The sequence below is a fragment of the Mchenga conophoros genome, linkage group LG15, assembly GCF_057382185.1.
Source record: "Mchenga conophoros isolate Kocher_MC1m ecotype Shallow Benthic linkage group LG15, M_conophoros_male_GT1.1, whole genome shotgun sequence".
Classification (NCBI taxonomy): Eukaryota; Metazoa; Chordata; class Actinopteri; order Cichliformes; family Cichlidae; genus Mchenga; species Mchenga conophoros.
The window spans coordinates 7991981-8010104 of record NC_140540.1 but is presented as its reverse complement, the minus strand read 5'-3'; the positions used below and the strand labels follow the sequence as shown (position 1 = coordinate 8010104).

The 18124-nt window shown below is 41.1% G+C and overlaps 1 protein-coding gene across 3 annotated transcripts in view; it reads right to left on the bottom strand.

Annotated features, from left to right (window-relative positions):
* The window catches only part of nbas (NBAS subunit of NRZ tethering complex), a 183356-nt gene that overhangs the window by 125720 nt on the left and 39512 nt on the right, over positions 1-18124 (bottom strand). For all 3 annotated transcript variants that reach the window (XR_014888753.1, XR_014888754.1, XM_085248034.1), the window contains exons 22-30: positions 17067-17153; positions 15793-15946; positions 10670-10855; positions 7556-7729; positions 7052-7185; positions 3757-3819; positions 957-1079; positions 770-872; positions 63-140 (exon numbers count right to left, since the gene is read on the bottom strand). Coding sequence is in view for 1 of the 3 variants with exons in the window: in XM_085248034.1 (XP_085104160.1) it covers positions 63-140; positions 770-872; positions 957-1079; positions 3757-3819; positions 7052-7185; positions 7556-7729; positions 10670-10855; positions 15793-15946; positions 17067-17153 (1102 nt within the window). In the remaining 2 variants the exon portion in view is untranslated. The remainder of the gene's footprint in view (positions 1-62; positions 141-769; positions 873-956; positions 1080-3756; positions 3820-7051; positions 7186-7555; positions 7730-10669; positions 10856-15792; positions 15947-17066; positions 17154-18124) is intronic.

Genomic DNA, 18124 nt, shown 5'->3' with positions numbered 1-18124 from the left:
TTCGGACAACCCAGGGTGAAGCTGGAGTGTAATTCTGCGAAGGAGCGTCTTATTTAATGTACCTTGGAGCAGTGCATGAGCTGTCCTGCCAGGCGTATGTTCTCCACTCGGCTGGAGCACAGCAGGGACTCGACAAAAACCTGCAGCGGTCAGGGAGGAGGAGAGATATTATGCAGGGAGAGGCAGCGTTTAACCGAACAAAAGTTGTAACATTGTAGCACTCTAGTATTTTATCTGAACTCTCCCTGAGAGCGGTAACATGCAGCTTAATGTGTGAATTATAGACCACAGTGTCACCGAAGGCACAAAATGAAAATGCAGGCACATTAACACATTTAATTACACGTTTAATGTTAGCACAAGTCCTAACAACCTATGGATAATGCGTGTTTTGAATAAAACTGTATATAAATAATGGACAACAAGATAACGCTAATGAGGAACTGCTCTAAACAAGCGTTCATCCCATTAGCCAGCTGAAGTGAATATTCTTTGCCAAAAAGTTTACAAAACCCACAATAAAACTTTTTGTTATGAGATCGTGATCACACTAGCTAGCTAATTTCAAGTTTTCCACAGTACAGCCTGATGTCAGTTTTGAAAATTATGAACTCAACTGGAGTGAAATAAATAAATATAAAAAGTGTCTTTGGTTCCTCAGTGAGATCCACCTGTCTCTAGCTAAAATTAGAATCCCAATTAAAATCAGAGTGAATACTGGATGCACCTTGCCAACACAAATCTTCCCAATATTGCTGAAGTGTTTTACCTGATGGCACGTCTCTGGTTTTAGGCAAGTGTAAACGTTCTGCTGCATATCCAGCAGGTCCTGTAGTAGAACTCTCCACATATTCTCACTCACTGGAGGGTTTCTGGACACACACAAACGTTCAGCATGTTTGTGGCATTTATTTCTATGTGTCTATTCATACATGTGTACTTTTCAAAGCTCATACTTGCGGCCGGTGTGACGACACAGTTTGACCATTAGCTGGTGGGCTTCCTCGTCATTGTTCTGGCTGTTTTTCACATACGAGATGGGCTTCTGTAGACCATGTTTCTCCAGAACCTCAACCACACTGTTAGGCATTGGAATAGATGGACAAATATAACATGTAATCACTGTTGTCATTAAGGGGGAAACCACTAATATGATCACACAAACTAAGATTAGGAAAATCACACAATGAAACCACAACGAAAAAACAAAAGTTACATTTTTCAAAACATTAATTCAGGAAAAACAAAAAACACAAAGACAGGATGACTGGCATCAGTAAGCGTCACAGTTGGAAACGCCAAGCAAGACAAAAACATGGCAAAATGATACCTGTGAGCGATCCAAGGGAGAGAGACAGAAGACACTTAAACTCTAAGCTGTTTATTATTTTGGCAGCAGAAAGTCATTTGCGAGTCGCGGTGCAGATGGAGCAAACGTAGAGCAAGACTGAAGAGCAGCGTGATAAACTACACGTCAAAGTGACAGCACCTAGGAGCACGTGAATGCATGCAGTCTTATATGACCAAGGGACAGAGAAACAGTGAAAGCGTGTGTGCATGTGTGTCGGTGAGGGATTAGCATGGCACCACCAGCCTCAACAGGGTCGTGCTGCTACAGATGTTCACTCTCTGCTGCAACTCATTACCATAGTAAACAGGTGCCTCTGTGTGTGTGTGTGTGTAGCTATATGTGTGAGTGTAAGACATCAGAATCAGAATCAGAATCAGAATACTTTATTGATCCCTGGGGGAAATTATCTTTTGTTACAGTGCTCCATTTTAAACCAACATTAAGACAAGACAGACAATACGCTAACTAAGAATAGTACAATATATACATATATATACATACATACATACATACATAAGTCACTTATAAATAAATATTTGGAAAAGAAACATGTGTAGCTGTAGCAGCAAACAGTGTGTTAAGTGGATGCATTGTACAGGGAGATGGCCACAGGCAGGAATGATTTCCTGTGTCGTTCAGTGGTGCTTTTCGGTAATCTCAGTCTCTCACTGAACGAGCTCCTGTGACTGACCAACATGTCATGGAGTGGGTGGGAGGTGTTATCCAACATTGTCTTTATCTTGGACAGCATCCGCCTCTCCGACACCACCTTGAGGGAGTCCAGCTCCATCCCCACAACATTGCTGGCCTTACGGATCAGTTTATTAAGTCTGTTGGCATCTGCGACCCTCAGCCTGCTCCCCCAGCATGCAACAGCATAGAGGATCGCACTGGCCACCACAGACTCATAGAAAATCCTGAGCATTTTCTGGCAGATGTTGAAGGACCTCAGTCGCCTCAAAAAATAGAGACGACTCTGGCCCTTCCTGTAAAGTGCTGTGGTGTTTTTAGCCCAGTCCAGTTTATTGTCAATGTGTACTCCAAGGTATTTATAGTCCTCCACAATGTCAACACTGACCCCCTGGATTGAAACAGGGGTCAAGTGTTTCCTGGTCTTCCTGAAGTCCACGATCAGTTCCTTGGTCTTTGCCACGTTGAGCTGCAGATGATTCTGCTCACACCACGTGACAAAGGAGTCGACCACAGCCCGGTACTCTGTCTCATCATCCCTGCTGATGCATCCAACCACCGCAGAGTCATCAGAAAACTTCTGAAGATGGCAGGTCTCTGTGCAGTGGCTGAAGTCTGTGGTGTAGAGGGTGAAGAGGAAGGGGGAGAGGACAGTCCCCTGACATACAACAAGCCCTGATATTTACAACTGTGTTTGTGTGTGCATGTTTGCTCAAGTGTGAAGTGTCCATGTGTGTGTGTGTGTGTGTGTGTGTGTGTGTGTGTGTGTGTCGGAGGAGGGGGGGTCTGCATGTTCCTATGCACATATTAATGCACCAGCAAGTGGCAGCAGCTGAAAACGGCTTTCATTCTGGAGGCGCTCGGTAAGAAGACACTTTGCATTTACTGCCTGATTCATCTGGATACGAGCGTGTGAGTCACTGCGCTTCAACACAAACGTACACGAACACACTACCCCCACCTCCCACCCCGGCGTGTGTTTGTGCATAACTGCCTATGTCTGTGTGCAAATATGTGAGTAAACTTGTATGTGAAAGGACACACTAAGCCTTAACGCTGCTTCCTGTTGCTGCTTCCTCCTCCTCCTCTTCATCATCATCCACATTCCCATTTCCTTCAGGCTCCTGCCCTCCTTCCCTCCCCCAATCCCCACCTTCATCCTTCCTCCTCATCAGTGCTTTGTGTTTGCAAGTTCACCCTGAGGAGCAGGGTGGATGAGAAAGAGAGACAGAGGCACATGGCCGATTTAAACCTGTAACAGAGAAATTGCCTGAGCTTGTGCCATGGGACACACACTGGACTCTTGATACTGAGCATGTGCGTAAGTTGTATGTGTACCCACCCACCACCCCCATCCAATCAGGCACATATAAAGGGAGGGAAGCAATAAGCATTTCTACACATTGAACGTTTCCAAAGCATTGCAGCAATAATCACAAAAACTAAAGGGCTGTTCCTCCCAACAATTTATGTGCCCTGCCAATAAATACAGACAAGAAACATTGGAGTGTGAATACTTAAGTTTTTTGTTTTTTTTTAAAGTAAGATCAAAACACACAATGTTAAATCGAGTCTATTACAGGAAAAGAAAAAGCAGCAAATCCTCATACCTCAAAGTCTGGAACCAGCTCTGATTTGTAAATCCAACTGTTTGTGCTGACAGAAGACAACAAGAGAGAGGAGGAAGTGAAAGCTGACAGACTGTATTACTTTACCTCAGGTGCTTCTCAAGTTTGTCCACCTGATCATGGAGTGATGGAGTGATGTCTGTCTGTGGCCTGTAGAACAATAAAACACACAAAAAGAGTTGTTACTTCTCTGTAAGTCTGTGTTACTAAAATTAAATTGGAATAAATAAAGTAGAACGCAAAGTAGGAAAAAGATTTGCATCATAAAGTGTACGCCTAATCCCCAAGCGCATGCCTGTGTGCGTATTTATGGCAGTACAGTTTCTACACTGTACCGTAAATGTGTGCGTATGTGGTCAACCAGTGAGGCTGTACTGATTTTCCACTAAAAATAAAACCCCATGATGCTTTGCCTTGAGGCAAAGGATTTTGGGTCAGGCTGGCCTGCGCCCCACTAGAGTACTGACCCTGATGAAACAACCTTCTGTTTATGAGCATCAGTGACTGTGAATGTGTGTCAGTGAGCGAGTGAGTTTTTTTTTTTTTTTTAAATGTATCTATTTATTTATTTGTTCATTTAAAAATAAAAAAATCTGACCTTTCCATTTCTCTGCTTTTTCACCCCCATCTCTGACTGTCTGTGCATCTCCACCTCCAGCTCTTCCTCTTTTTAATACCCATTTCTCCCTCATTCTATTTTTTCCCTCTCCTCAATCACTGTCTAATCCCTTGTCCATTTTTGGATTTCCCACTCTCTAAGGGTGAACGCACGTTACATTCTTCTGAGCAGATTTAGACCTAATTAAGCTGTCTCACAAGAAATATCAGAAAATTGGGTTGAAACTACTAAGTCATGGTTTCTCTCCTAGCTTGCAGAAATCTGTAATATTCTTGGCCGGGGTAGCAATTTTCAGCTTAGTAAGTCAGACGCATCACTCCTGAGAGAAATGCTAAATTGAAGGCATTGCATATACAGTATAGCACCTTGCAGCACTCCTAAACCAAACACTGCAGAAAGCTGGCCTGTCTAGCAGAAAGGAAATGTTTAGTCTGAAATGCATATATGGGTATTATGCTCACCGAAAGCAAAAGTGTAACCATAAAGCGATTTTTTTTAATGGAGTGTTCATTAAAACTTGCAATTTATTATATATTATAAAGCAATTAAATATTAAATGAGAGACATAAAGAGGGTAACTTGTACAATATACAGTAAAATATACTGGGGGTGATCTATAAAAGTTGTGGTTGTTTCTAGAAACAGCTGTAGTCAGTTCCTTCATTTTAATATCAAGCGGCATTAAAAATCAATGCAACTAGCAGTAAACCACGTGTCGCAAACATAAGGAAATCAGTTTTCTGCATCCTATTTAAATATTCTCCTCTTTTTACTTTGCGCCATGAGAAAAAAAAAAAGTTTGTCATTGTGCTCTTTTTGTAAAGATCAACTACTTGGTACTTTCTTGGTACTTTTAAAAAGAAATAAAGGAAATAAACTCTTTGGGGGGGGGGGAATTAACTAAATAAAACAATTTTGCAAACTTGGAAAACTCTATTCAATTAAATTAAAATATGCCTGATGAGGCATGGATGGGCATGTTTATTGAGACTGGATGTTTACAAGACTGTGAGTCAACAGCATTCAAACGGTTCTGTGTTTTTATTGTAATAACTGCACTGATTTCTATAAGTGTTGCCTCTTTCATATCCCTACATATAATAACAATAAGAAGAAGAATTAAAAAGGCTAAAATTAACACTGAATCTAATAAAAACTAAACTAAAAACAAAACAAAGAAAATAAATAAATAAAATGTCATTAGAGGATACAAAACTATAATAAGTCTGCTAACAATTTGTCAATGAGAAGCTTTTTCACATTTAAATGGATCATGGGTATATCTTTGAAAACAAATAGCTAGCTAAATACAGTGTAAAGTAATAGCAGTGCTCATATTTGGATAATCAATAAAATAGCTACATTTATCGATGTAAACTTCACTGATAGTAAAAGAAGTAATATTAATACGGGTGCTAGCAATGTATACATTATTGAGTAGCTTTTCAGGATTAGCTAGTGTGCCATTAAGGTAAAAACCGATCCAACAATTTGTTTGTTGCTGATTGCTTAGAAATGCTAATAAGATCATAAAAAAGGTTTATGTTCATGTTTTTTTAAGGAGGGAAAATACATTTTTGTGATTTAAATAAAGTAACCCAGCAAATAGCTTAGATTAGTCTACATTAATAATATTATGGAATATTATGATAAGGAAAAGTGGAAACCAGAACATCAATGATGTAGTAGCTCATCAGTGACAATTCTTGTGAATTGTAAATGGACAGATTGATGATGGATAACTCACCATGACATGTGCTAAAAAAATGTATCTTTAATTCACAACTTTAAAATGTAAAACCGACACGCTTATCTGTCTGCGTTACACTTGCTCAGTTTAGTGGAAGGCTGCACTGCGGCTGAAATCATGTCCCCAACCAAACATTGCTTGTTGCCCATAACAGTGACTTGTTTCAGTACAGTTATCCCCACTGTGGCATTATTTAGGGGAAATAAATACATGCCACTCACAGCAATGCATATCAAACTGGAGCTACGTGAGCCAGTTGCTAAAGGAAAAAGATCTAATTGCTGAAAATCATGGCTGTCATACTGTAGCAAGTGAACAATAAACAACAAAGCTCGCCAAAAGTGGTCATTTAATTTCTCAAATAATGTGCACACTGGATGGATAATTCTTCCAAGAATAAGTCATTAGGATTAATTTCAGCTACTCTTGACACTCTAATGACCCCCCCCCTCCCCCTCCCATCCTCAGCCCTTCACTATCCGCTCAGTCTCCTTCAAATGCACTACATACCCACACAGCCTCATGGGGAACCTAAAGGACAGCCTCTCTTGCTATATGAAATAAAATGTGCTGCAGAAGAGGTGGGGGAGAGAAAGGCAGAGACAGCAATACCATCAGGTAGGAAATACTGTGTAGACTGTAGCTACGCTAACTGATGGCTCCTTGGAGTCAGAGCTAAGCGTAAAAGAGAGAAGAGGAGGAGGGAAAGAAAGTTACAAGGGCAGAGGAGCAGCACCTAAGGCAGTAGTTAGGTTTATTGATAGGTCCTAAGAGAGATGGAAAGGTGAAAGGAAAGGAAAAAGGTGGGTTGCTTGGAAGCAATGTATTCTTGTGGGCGAGGCAGCGCCGGACTGCTTTAATATCCTTATATCATGGCTTATCTAATGTATAAAGCTTACTTCTGTCATTACCAGAATATGCCCAATTGACTTATTGACTTGTGCGTTATCGTGCACGGCATCGTGTGTGTGCAATTTGTGTGCGATTTGTGTGCGTGGATGCGTGCGTCTGACCCGTAGCCCCTCTGTGGCAGACACTCCAAGATTTCATAACACAGGCTGAGCTGGTCGTCTCTCTCACAGCTGTAGATGCACTCCAAAGCGACCTCCATCAGCTGGTCTGGGTCCCCAATAATCTTCTGCTGGCACTGGAGGAGAGAAGAATAAGAGTCAGTATGTGCATATCAATGTGTGATTGACCCCGTAATTTATTTGTACCTACACACTGAAGCATTGCATCAATTTAAGCATTTTCTTCCTCTGGAGTGTTTGTGTGTGTGTGGTTCATGGCTTCTAATGGCCCAGAGACCTGTCCTTGGCTGCGTCCTTATGGGGTCATAAATACAGCATTTACAGCGCAGGGGCAACAACATCGGCCTTGACATCACACAAACAGCCAGAGCTGCAATGTCTGCGTGGATGTGCTTTCATTTTCCTGTCTCTCCATTTATGGTTACCCAAGTGTGACGCCGACTACACTTGTGCATTGTGTGTGTGTGTATGTATACGGATACTTGCATCAGGTTTGGAGTGCTTGAAAATGATGAGGGGCAGGGTGAGGTCTTCCTGGGCCAGGCTGACCAGGTATTCTCTGAGCAGAGATTTAGCAGAACCCTCTTTCTGTCCCTCACAGCGATGTAGGAATGGCACCATCCACTGGAAGGAGTCTTTCACGTAGTGCTCGGTGCTGGACTGATAACAGAAAGAAATTAAAGATACTTAAAGATGCAATTCAGGCAGGATACTAAAAATAATGTGACCTAGTGTGTTGAATAGATAATTCACTTAAAGTGAGTAGTATTCTACTGGTAGGAATTTTAGCCTAAGAAACTCTAGTCACTGATTTTATGCTCTTCATTTGTTGCGCTTTACATTTACATGTTTATGTAAATAAAATGAACTTAGCTCTTCCAATAAAGGAGAACCTCTGGGTGGAATGGTTGTTAAATTCATTTGTTTTCTTTTATATAAAAGACTATTAATGAGTTATATACCTTTCTGTTTGCAGTCATATAGCATATACTCCTATGGGCTAAATTTAGAAAGCCAATCTGTCAGTTGCACAAAAATTATTGTGAACTACATGGAAATAATGGAAATACTGCACTGATCACAAATAACAAGGGGTCTGAGCTTTCTCTAAATCACACACTGATTAAACTACCAACACAGAGACACACATATTTCACTGAGCTAAGCCTTTCTGGCTTTTAAGAGCCTGCTGACATGTCACCAGGTTTCTGATCCAAACACCAAGCAGTTACATAGCACAAGCTGAGCTAATTTCCACAGTGAAAAAGTCAGATTTTGCACCAATCACCTATAAATTTCCTACAGCATCCTCTCCAATAGCCAACTTTGGGAGCAGCAATTTTGTGATGCTGTACCAGTGAAGGCTTTTTGGCATTTGGCATTAGGGCACTAAAAGTAATGACGCTATAAAAATGCTTTATAAAAAGCCATTATCAGTTTTTATTGATCAATTAACTTTATATGGATTTCAGTAAAAAGAAAAAAAAATCAAATAAGCATTTGATGCAGCCACCCTTTGCCTTTAAGAGGTACTCATACTCATTTTATTTATTTATTTTTTGAAGGGATTTGGCAGGTAAACTGTTCTAATCACCTTGAAGAACTTGCCACAGTTCTTCAGTGGATTTATGCCATCTCGAATGCCTCCGTCTCTTTATGGCATCCAGACTGAATCCAAGATGTTGAGATCAAGGCTCTGTGGGGGTCATACCATCTGCTGCAGTGCTCCTTGTTACAAGCCGCAACAGCATGGTTGGTATTGCTCTCAGCTTGTGACTATGTGTGTGTGTGTGTGTGTGTGTGTGTGTGTGTGTGTGTGTGTGTGTGTGTGTGTGTGTGTAAGTTTGAGTATCATCATTACGTAAAGCGGTCCAGGAGACACAACTACTACTAAAGGTGGTTTTACTTTGTCTTAATGTGTCTTTCTGGGTAGTAATCGATATCAAAATGTGTACATTGTAAAATCTTGACACGGCTGATTTTTTTCCTGTCCATGTTCAGACAGCATTATCTTGTGAATGCTTTCTGCAACCACGATTCACACCTCATATCCCCAGAAAGCTAGTCTTTGCTTCTTCTGGCAAATTAAGGGTTAAAAGTGAATGTAGTCCAAAAGTTTAAACTTTTAACCAAGACAATAATACTGACACTGCTGTGTGTTTATCAAGCTGCAGAATGAATTTGGGAATGATGGGATGTCTGCACGATGGTGCTGTGTTACAGATAAGAACGCAAGACATGAGTGTGTGCGTGTGTGTGGAACATCAAGGAAAGTTAGTCGAATATTGTTTTTTCTCTGTTTTTGAATGTTTGTTAGAAAATTGCAAAGTACTTCAAACCGCATTTACATGAAATTGTGCCATGCAATTAAGCCTGAACTTGAACCATAATAGCTGCAGTATGTGGGCTGCGATGTGATTTGAGCAGATGCATGTCAAGTTCGTGCAAGGCCTTGCACCCACCTTGCGACAGCTCTGACTCAGGATATACAGATAAGAGAGCATCAGCAGGAAAAATGAGATTGAAAAAAAATAAATAAATAAATACTTGAATGCTAAATGCAAACTTGCACACCCACGCGCAACATCTTTGCTTTGCTGTACTGTCTCTCTGATAAAGAAAGACATCAGACGCAGGCAAAGAGGGAGATTTAATCTAGGCGAGTTTGGTAAACACTCAAACACACACAACCACACACACAGACACAGACACATGTACATACACACACAGAGCGTCCAGAGGGAGTACCAGTCAAACAGCATGTGTTAGTGCAGTCAACAACATTTGCTGGCTGCCTGCCTGTGTGGCAGATACTACTGGCAATGGGCCTCATAGGCTAAAGCTGGCAGTTATTAGCTACAATTTAGAGGACAGCTCATATTATGTACTCCAAGGGGACTTGTAACTGTAGTACCTGCTATATAGAATAGCTTTCATAGCTCTCATGTTGCTGTTGGAAAGGAAGCTCGTATCATCAAATATGAGTGATTTCAGGAATGAAGAGGAACTAATTTACTTGGAGGCTGCCGTTCAATTAGTCTTTTAAATTTTTCTGTTTGTTGCCTATTCCAGTTGCAATTAGCATAAATTATGTTTCTTTAAGCAACAATCAAGGACAATAAAGTAACTATAAAGTGGAACTGTATGAAGAAATGTAATGGCAGAGAAATGGGAGGCAAGCTTTCTATTTGTTCAGACAATGAACACCCAGACAGGCTGTGAAACAAAGCAAGCGGGCTGGGAAACGCAATTTAACAGCGTCGCGTGAGGAAAACAACGTTTTTCAACTGAGAAAAAAAAAAGAAAGAAATTATTTGCATTTGAAAAGGATAAAAGAAAGAAATTATGAAATGAATGACATTCATTATAATGAAGATAAAAACAAAGACAATTAGAAACAGTAAAAAGTTTGGACACACGTACCGAATGTGTCCAAACTTTTTATTGGTATTTTATCTTCCAGCTTTTGTACAGAGCTTTTCAGTTACCAGACCTGCTGTGCATACATGATTTTGTGCAGCTAAAAGTATAACCGTTTCTGTGGTGGGGGTCAACCTTTCCCAGTGTGCAGTTAAGCAGGTGGAAAATTAAGTCACGTACGTTTTTCATGAGCAGGCGGAGTTTGTCAATGTCGCTGAGCTGCTGAAAATCTTTAAGAGTCAGACCCAGTTCACATGATGTCTCATACACAAGTGTTTCCATGGTGACCAAGTCATCGCATAATCGCTCCAGCCCGGGGATTTCCCGCTCCTTCCCAAGACGCACCAGCGACAGGGCGCAGTCCACCTGAGACAAGAAACAAAGAAAACCAAATGAAAAACACGCTAGAGGAGGCTGACTACATGAATTCTACTTAAAAGTACATTGAAAAAGAAAAAAAAAAAAGACAAGATCAGTGGTCAACATCACACTTTCACTAACTTCTTAACGTCTCCTATACTTGGACGTTTTAAGGAACGAGCACTGTCAGTGAGATATTAAACACACTGTTACTGTGCCTCAGATTGGGTACTTTCATACTTCCATAATATCTTCAGTGCATGCATTCGTTCACACTGTGTATCACAAGTACACAGATGGTGTTGTGATAAAAGACCTGATAAAGGTCAAACGGTCGAGTGTGAAACAATGCACTGTACACTCAGTGGCTGCCGTTTTGGCAACGTGGGAGAAAGAACGAACGAATTTCCAGCCAGCTGTACCAAGATCTGTTGTCTCAGGCCTTTAGCTTACATGATAAAGAGCATATCAGCACTTCCATTGTTTAACAAAAGAAACGCGTTCATAAACCACCAACAGCATAATTGTCAACAGTGATGAAAAATTTGCCATGCATACTTTGGGGCAACACCACCCTCTCACAGGAACAGGTTGAATAGGTTAGTTATAGGGGTCACTACTCTGGAGCCAGTGGAGGTGGTTCAGGCATCTGACTTGGAGTAGTTATGTCCTACTGGGAGGAGATCCCAATACACGCTATTGAGATTACATCTCTCACCTGGCTGGAGAGCACATTGGTACCCCGTGTCTGCTTAGACTGCTGACTCCGCAACTTGAATGGCAATAAAATGTGTCAACAGAGAGCATGTTATGTAATTTATGGAGCACTTTAATAGTTTCATGTTGTGAGTTAGATGAGAAGACTCTAGGGGCATCTATAGAAATGAAATCAAGCTAATCTTGGTTTCACACTCCCAAAGAATGTGTTCCAGGACTGTGCAGGCTCTTTGAGATGTTCTGTCCCGAATTTCCTCTTCTTCTGTGCAACCAGTGGTTTTCGCCTTGTTTTAAAGCCTCCGTGCTTCTATTGATGAAGGTGTGTTAAACTCCTTGAATTAAAGCTAAAAATCTTCAATCACTTATGGATTTGCTCAATTAACATCCATAGTGTTGGTGTACAGAAACAAAACTAGAAAAGTCATTATTGTTTGAATACTTATGGGCCAAACTGTGTATACACACACACACACACACACACACACACACACACACACTAACCCAACCTCTTAACCATGACACTTGGGCAGAAGGCAAATAAAAAGCCTGTTTGCAGCAATGTTCGTTCAATAAAAATTGTTGCCGAGATAACTGGGACGTGGAAAAAACAATATCCCGTCCAATCCAAAAGCAAATAATAGCTGTCAGTCATTACTAATATCCAATCATTAGACCTTCAGCAATAAAACATTGAGGTTTTGGGCTTCCTGCTGCTCCTAATCGATACAATTCCATCCAGAAAAGCAACCAATCAATATGCAACCAGCTATATGCCGGCAATACGCCCAGCCAATTGATGCTCGGCCACCTGTGGATGTTAGCCAATCAATAGCAGATGCTGCTGGGTCCTGCGGTGATGATTGCCTTTTCTACACCTTTTAGAGACAGCGCACACATCCTTGCTGCATCTTTCCTACACAAAGGCACAAGTGCCCACAGGCACACAGAAACACAGATACACAATCAATGCAATCTTGTTGTCTTCAGCTTATCTCAACACACATTACTTATTGTTGAATAAATAACTGCATGTCTTCATTTGCAAAAAGTATCCCCACAAACACACACACATTCAACCCAAAACCCAAATCACCTTGACTCAGAGTCTGAGCAATTAGATACAATGAGAGGGGGAAGTCTATTGATCTAACTGTGAGTGTAGATCCTCCTCGTTCTTTCCGCTCCTCCCTGCTCTCCAGAGATAGATTCCCCAGCTAACCACAGACAATTCAGATGTTGAAATCTCACACTTTTTAATTACGACCTCATCTCCATCCCCTCCCCTCGTCTTTCTGTAACACGACCCTCTCTCTTTGTGCTCTCCCCCCCCTCGCCACAACGGCAGATTTCACTCTTCACTGTAATATTCCAACTCAATTTGATGCTTCTTTGTCTCTCACCCTCGTCCTATCACACTCCTTTCTTTCAAACGGAATTTTTACATTTTCTCATCAGCTCTGCTCAATTTTAATCCTGTTCCCTTCCCTCCCACCTCTTCGAAGTAACAGTCACCACACTAGCCTCCATTTGAACTCCCAGCCTGCCCCTTTGCCTTTTCTGTATGCCAGCCTCCCCACGCTCTGTCTTGTTTTCAAAGTCACCCTCTCATTTTGTGCCATTTCGTTGCCAGCACAACAACCACTTGGTTTTAATATCCTTTATTCCTACCCTTTTACCCCCTTATAACTGGTGATTTTCTTCCCCACAGACAGCTCTTTCCATGAGATTGCTTTCCCTTTTTATCTCCACACCTATCTGTGCTGCCCTCTCCTCTTTCTGTGTTTGTAATACACTAACCTAACAAGGGCTGTTGCATCGGCCCAGCATTTATCTCCTCTTTCGGCTGCACTTCCATTCTCTGCTTGCCCTAGCTCGTGTCTCTCTCTGAGTCATCTTGTCAATCTTCCCATCAGTGTCTCGCCTCCTGCCACATTGTGACTGGTTTAGAACACTCCAGCTTCCTCTGATGTGGCTCCTTTTAATCAAGCCCCATTTTACTCCATTAAAACGCTCTCCCAAGCATAAACAGGGCCAGATGACGAATGAGAGGGGGGGGGCTCAGCAAATGGCAGCAGAGATTTTCTGATGTATTTCTGTGTCACTGCTGCTCGTGTGAAGAAAAAACTAAATGTGTGAAATAACCAGAGACGTGAGAGTTCGGGACAGTCCAAAGAGACTCCTGGAGTAAGATGTGATAGAGCAAATGAAGATGAGGTCTAATTAAAAATGAACAAGGGAGAGAATGAAAGAGGGAATTGGTGTGATTCCTTGAGACTAACAAAGGCCTCCTTTTACACATGCACTCGAATCTCTCCCTTTCCTTCTCTCTTGAGTGGATGATGAAAGGCACGATTCCCCAGTTGTCTTCAAAAATGAGCAATGGACCCCAAAATCTCTATTTCGCCAGCCTCTTTACAGCAAGTGGAAGGGATAAAACGGAGAAATGAAGGGGAAAGATATGACTGCACCCTAGTTAGTCCTTTCACAAAGACAAAGAGAGTGCTGTGACAACCTTGATCCATCACTCTGATGGAGGTAAAGAGGGGACGGAGCTGCAGCGTGGATAGTGTGGGTGGAGAGATCGGGCTGCTCTAGCGTTTACGTCCCATTACTCCACTAAACAAGTCCTATCAAGTCTTATTTTTCACTTGCAGCATCAGAACGCGGATGACATAAGCCTCGGGTTCTCTTCATTAGAAGTCCATATGGCAAATATGATAATAACTGTCACAGATCAGATCAAAGTGACCTTGACTGATGGAGACAGGCAACATACCCTCTGCAGTCTGCAGTCGTTATATTTTTCTGCCCTCATCATCTAAAAGAAGTGTGCGAAACCAAGTGTCTTTTCAATAGCCAGATGTCTATTAATTCCTTTCTGCTGCTGCCCAGCTGTAAGATCCAATCGAGCAGAAGGAACGTTAACAGTCTACGTAAAAGGTTTCCCCTAACAGAAGAACTATGACCAGTTGGAAATGATTTGCATCGGTAATAAGGGATGAACAAACTAATTGAAAAGTTGCGAGGTCACCTGATCATTTTAGTCTCTAAAACAGCTTGAATGCTTGAGCGTTGAGGTTGAAATTACAAATAAAGGCTTTGTAAGGCCATGAGAGGTCAGCGGGAAAACATTTATTGCTATTACAGTCTGCAAGGTCAGGTAAAAGTTCTGCTGTCACAGGAAGGGTAAGATGCAATCTTTCATTAAATTTTGCTTCCAGGTCAAAGTAAGAAATTCTTGTAATGTTTTAAAGTGCTCTGGAGCAACAGTTCTTGGCATTTTTTATTTTATTTTTTTACTGATTTTCAATCCAGTCCTTGTACTCGACTATTTTCAGAAGAATGTTTTTGTCTGTTAAGCCACTGAACACTGACCTTTGAATCGTTCAACCATAAAAAAGACACCTAGATCAAGCAATGAATGTTGTGTCTACACATAACAGACAACTTTGTATATATACAAAAATTGTATTATTAGGCATATTTTGACTAGTGGAAAGAAAGAATTGTATGACAGCAAGAGGTCTAATGGAGTGTTAAATACAAATTTTAAATTTTTGGTTCAAATCATTAACACTATGTACAGAGGAGGTCAGGAGTGAGGTACAGTCAGTGTCTAAGACCATCTCTAAAACACGATGGAGGCTCTATCAATGTTTGGCGCTGCATTTCAACCAGTGGTGTTGGAGATCTTGTCAAATGATGTAGTTAACTACCATCAGATTTTCCTTTTGTTCCACCATACAATACCATCTAGAAAGCATTAACAATGGATTCATTTTTCAGCATGACAATGAACACAAATACACTCCCAATCCAGTAAAGCATATGTGGATAGAAAAAACATAAAAAGGAACGTTAACAGTCACGGATTGGCCTCCTCAGAGCTCGGACCTCAACATCATTTCGACAGAGAACAAAAGGCAGCCAACATCCAAAGAAGATTTTTGAATGTTCAAGAAGCCTGGGGAATTATTCCTGAAGACTACTTAGTAAAAGAAATTAAAAGAAAGCTTGCTGAAGGCAGTGCAGGCTATGCTGAAGAAAAATTGGTAAGAATACCAAATATTGACTTTCAGGCTCATTAGAATTGTTGAAACTCTGGTTTTGCCAAATTTCCTAGAAAAATGTGAAAGAAACGAGGGGTGGCTCAACACTTTTGCATAGTAAAATAAACATATAGTGACTGACTGTAAGCTACAAGCGGATACACAGAATGTTTGTACCTGTCTGGAGCAAGAGTCGATATCCTGGGCTCTGCTAATGTACCAATCAGTAAGCAGCTCTTTGGAGGGCGTGGCTGTGCGGAATCTCAGCAGGTCTGAGGCTTCGTCATACAGGAAACTGTCATCGTCAAACAAATTCTGCTCCAGCACCGCTCTTAAAAAGAAAAAGACATGGATGAAGAGTTGCGCTCCCTTGCATTTTCACTTTATTCCTTTAATGATTTTTAGCTAATCAGCTAGAGCGGGAACAGTTAATGAGAGAAAAATGACTTTTATTAATTCATAATTATGTGTTTATCAAAAGAAAAAGAAAAAAATCTTACAAACAGATTAAAACAATGCACTGATACAATTATTTTTTATGGAGCCAAAAGTCAAAGCCTTACTCCTGTGCCATAAACCTATTTTGTTACCCAAAAACATAGCACAGAGAGGATCGTGCTGCTCTGAATAATCACAAAAGCAACTGATCCTCTGCTGAAAATGTTCCCCTAAAAATGTACAATTTATCTACTACCTACAGTGCCCTGCTGCTTTAGGAAATTACTTGTTTGTTTGCTTCTTTTTTCTTCCTTTTTTAAATGAAAGTAACACATTTATGAACCAGACGCACAGGGAGGGATGCCCAAATATTAGTATTTAAAAGACAGTCTTAACATTGTAGGATTTTTGATAAGAAAAACACAGAATATCACCTGACTCAATGGTAAAGGAGTTGAGCAAAGAGAGGGGAGAGAGATAAGGAGGGAAACAGAGCTGGAAGAGCAGAGATATAACATAGCCACCAAAAAAAACACTGCCTTAAACCTAGTTGCCAGGAATGTTGCTCCAATCACATTATCAAACATTCATCCTGTAATTTCTGGCCAAATATACCACAGTGTGCGACTGCTGTTATGACTCCCAACAGACGAGCAACAAAAAAAATAAAAAATAAAATTGTAAATGAAGCCCGGCCTCCCTACAGAAGCAGGCAAATGGCATAAATTGGCAGTGCAACAAGATTTGGTATTAGTTGGTTATGGCTGTGTTTAACATTTGGATAATAGGATGTCATGTGTTGTTTCACAAAATGATGCCAGCACAAGCATCTGGCCTGTTTGGAGCATGAATTTTAACAGTTCTACACTGCGAGGGGCTTTGTTATCCCGGACACGGGCTGAGTTAATTATGACGCGTTACGTCACATTTGTTTAACTGTTGGCTTTAATAATACTTTATGCACAGAGCTAGAAATCAGTACATTCGCCTCAGGGGTGATGTAACCTGTTTACCTGCACTCCTCTGCTTCACACCAGTCCATCTCTCTGTGTCTTTGCTCGTCCCACGGAATCAACACCAGCTCACCTCTGTCATCCAGACTGTAAATGAAAGAAAATGAAAAAAAGCAAGATATACGAGAGGACAGAAGGAGAAAGACAGCAAGAGAGAGGGGTCAGTTTTTAGGAAAAAGCACACCAATAGCAATACACCGCAACATGCGACATCTACCCACCCAGGCATAATGGGACCTTATAAATCAGCAAAGGCATTTACTGTCTCAAAGTAAACATAGCCATAAACTACAGCAAAACTAGAGAGCAAGCAACATATGGGAAATGGAAAGAGCAGAGTATAATAAGAAAAAGAAATGGGAGGAGGCAAAAAAACTAAATCACAACAATAAACAAGTCAAAGAACTTCTGAAGAGAGTCTGAATCGTGCCTCAGTTGTAAATAGCGGGGAGTTTTATTTTCTAAACGCCACGTTGGTCCCAAGCTTTACTTCTTCCTGGTCTCCTTGAGTGTGACAGGTCTAAGGAAGATAAATAGGGGACACGCAAAAAAAAGAAAGCCAAAGTGAAGAATGACTCTGTAGCTTCACGTGTCAGCGTTGACAGGACTCCGACGCTTGGACACAGACAACGTAACGACTCGAATGCTAAGACGCCGGGCTGAACAAAAGCAGTTTTGCTTTGGGTTTGTTTCTTTTTTCTTCTAGGATTAATGCATGGCTTCTTGTTATCTATTTGTTTGTGGACAGAAAAATATGTACTGTGCCTGTAAAACTCAAGGAGATAGCGTGGGCTACAAATCATCTACAGCTTTGGTGCAGTTAAAGGCCGAGCGTGCACACACGCTGCAGCAGTTTTTAGCACGGTCATAAATTCTCTCCAATCACAAAATACATAAGAAGCAAGCAGCAGCTCTGATTTATGTCAACACTCCAAAGCAGGAGGGTTTTTCACCAACACTCCAGCGCCAGTTCATTGATTAAGCTTGGAACTTCAACACTAGGATAACAGAGATCGAGAAGTCCCGCATAAAATCAGCCTCATTCAGTGTGGGTTTTT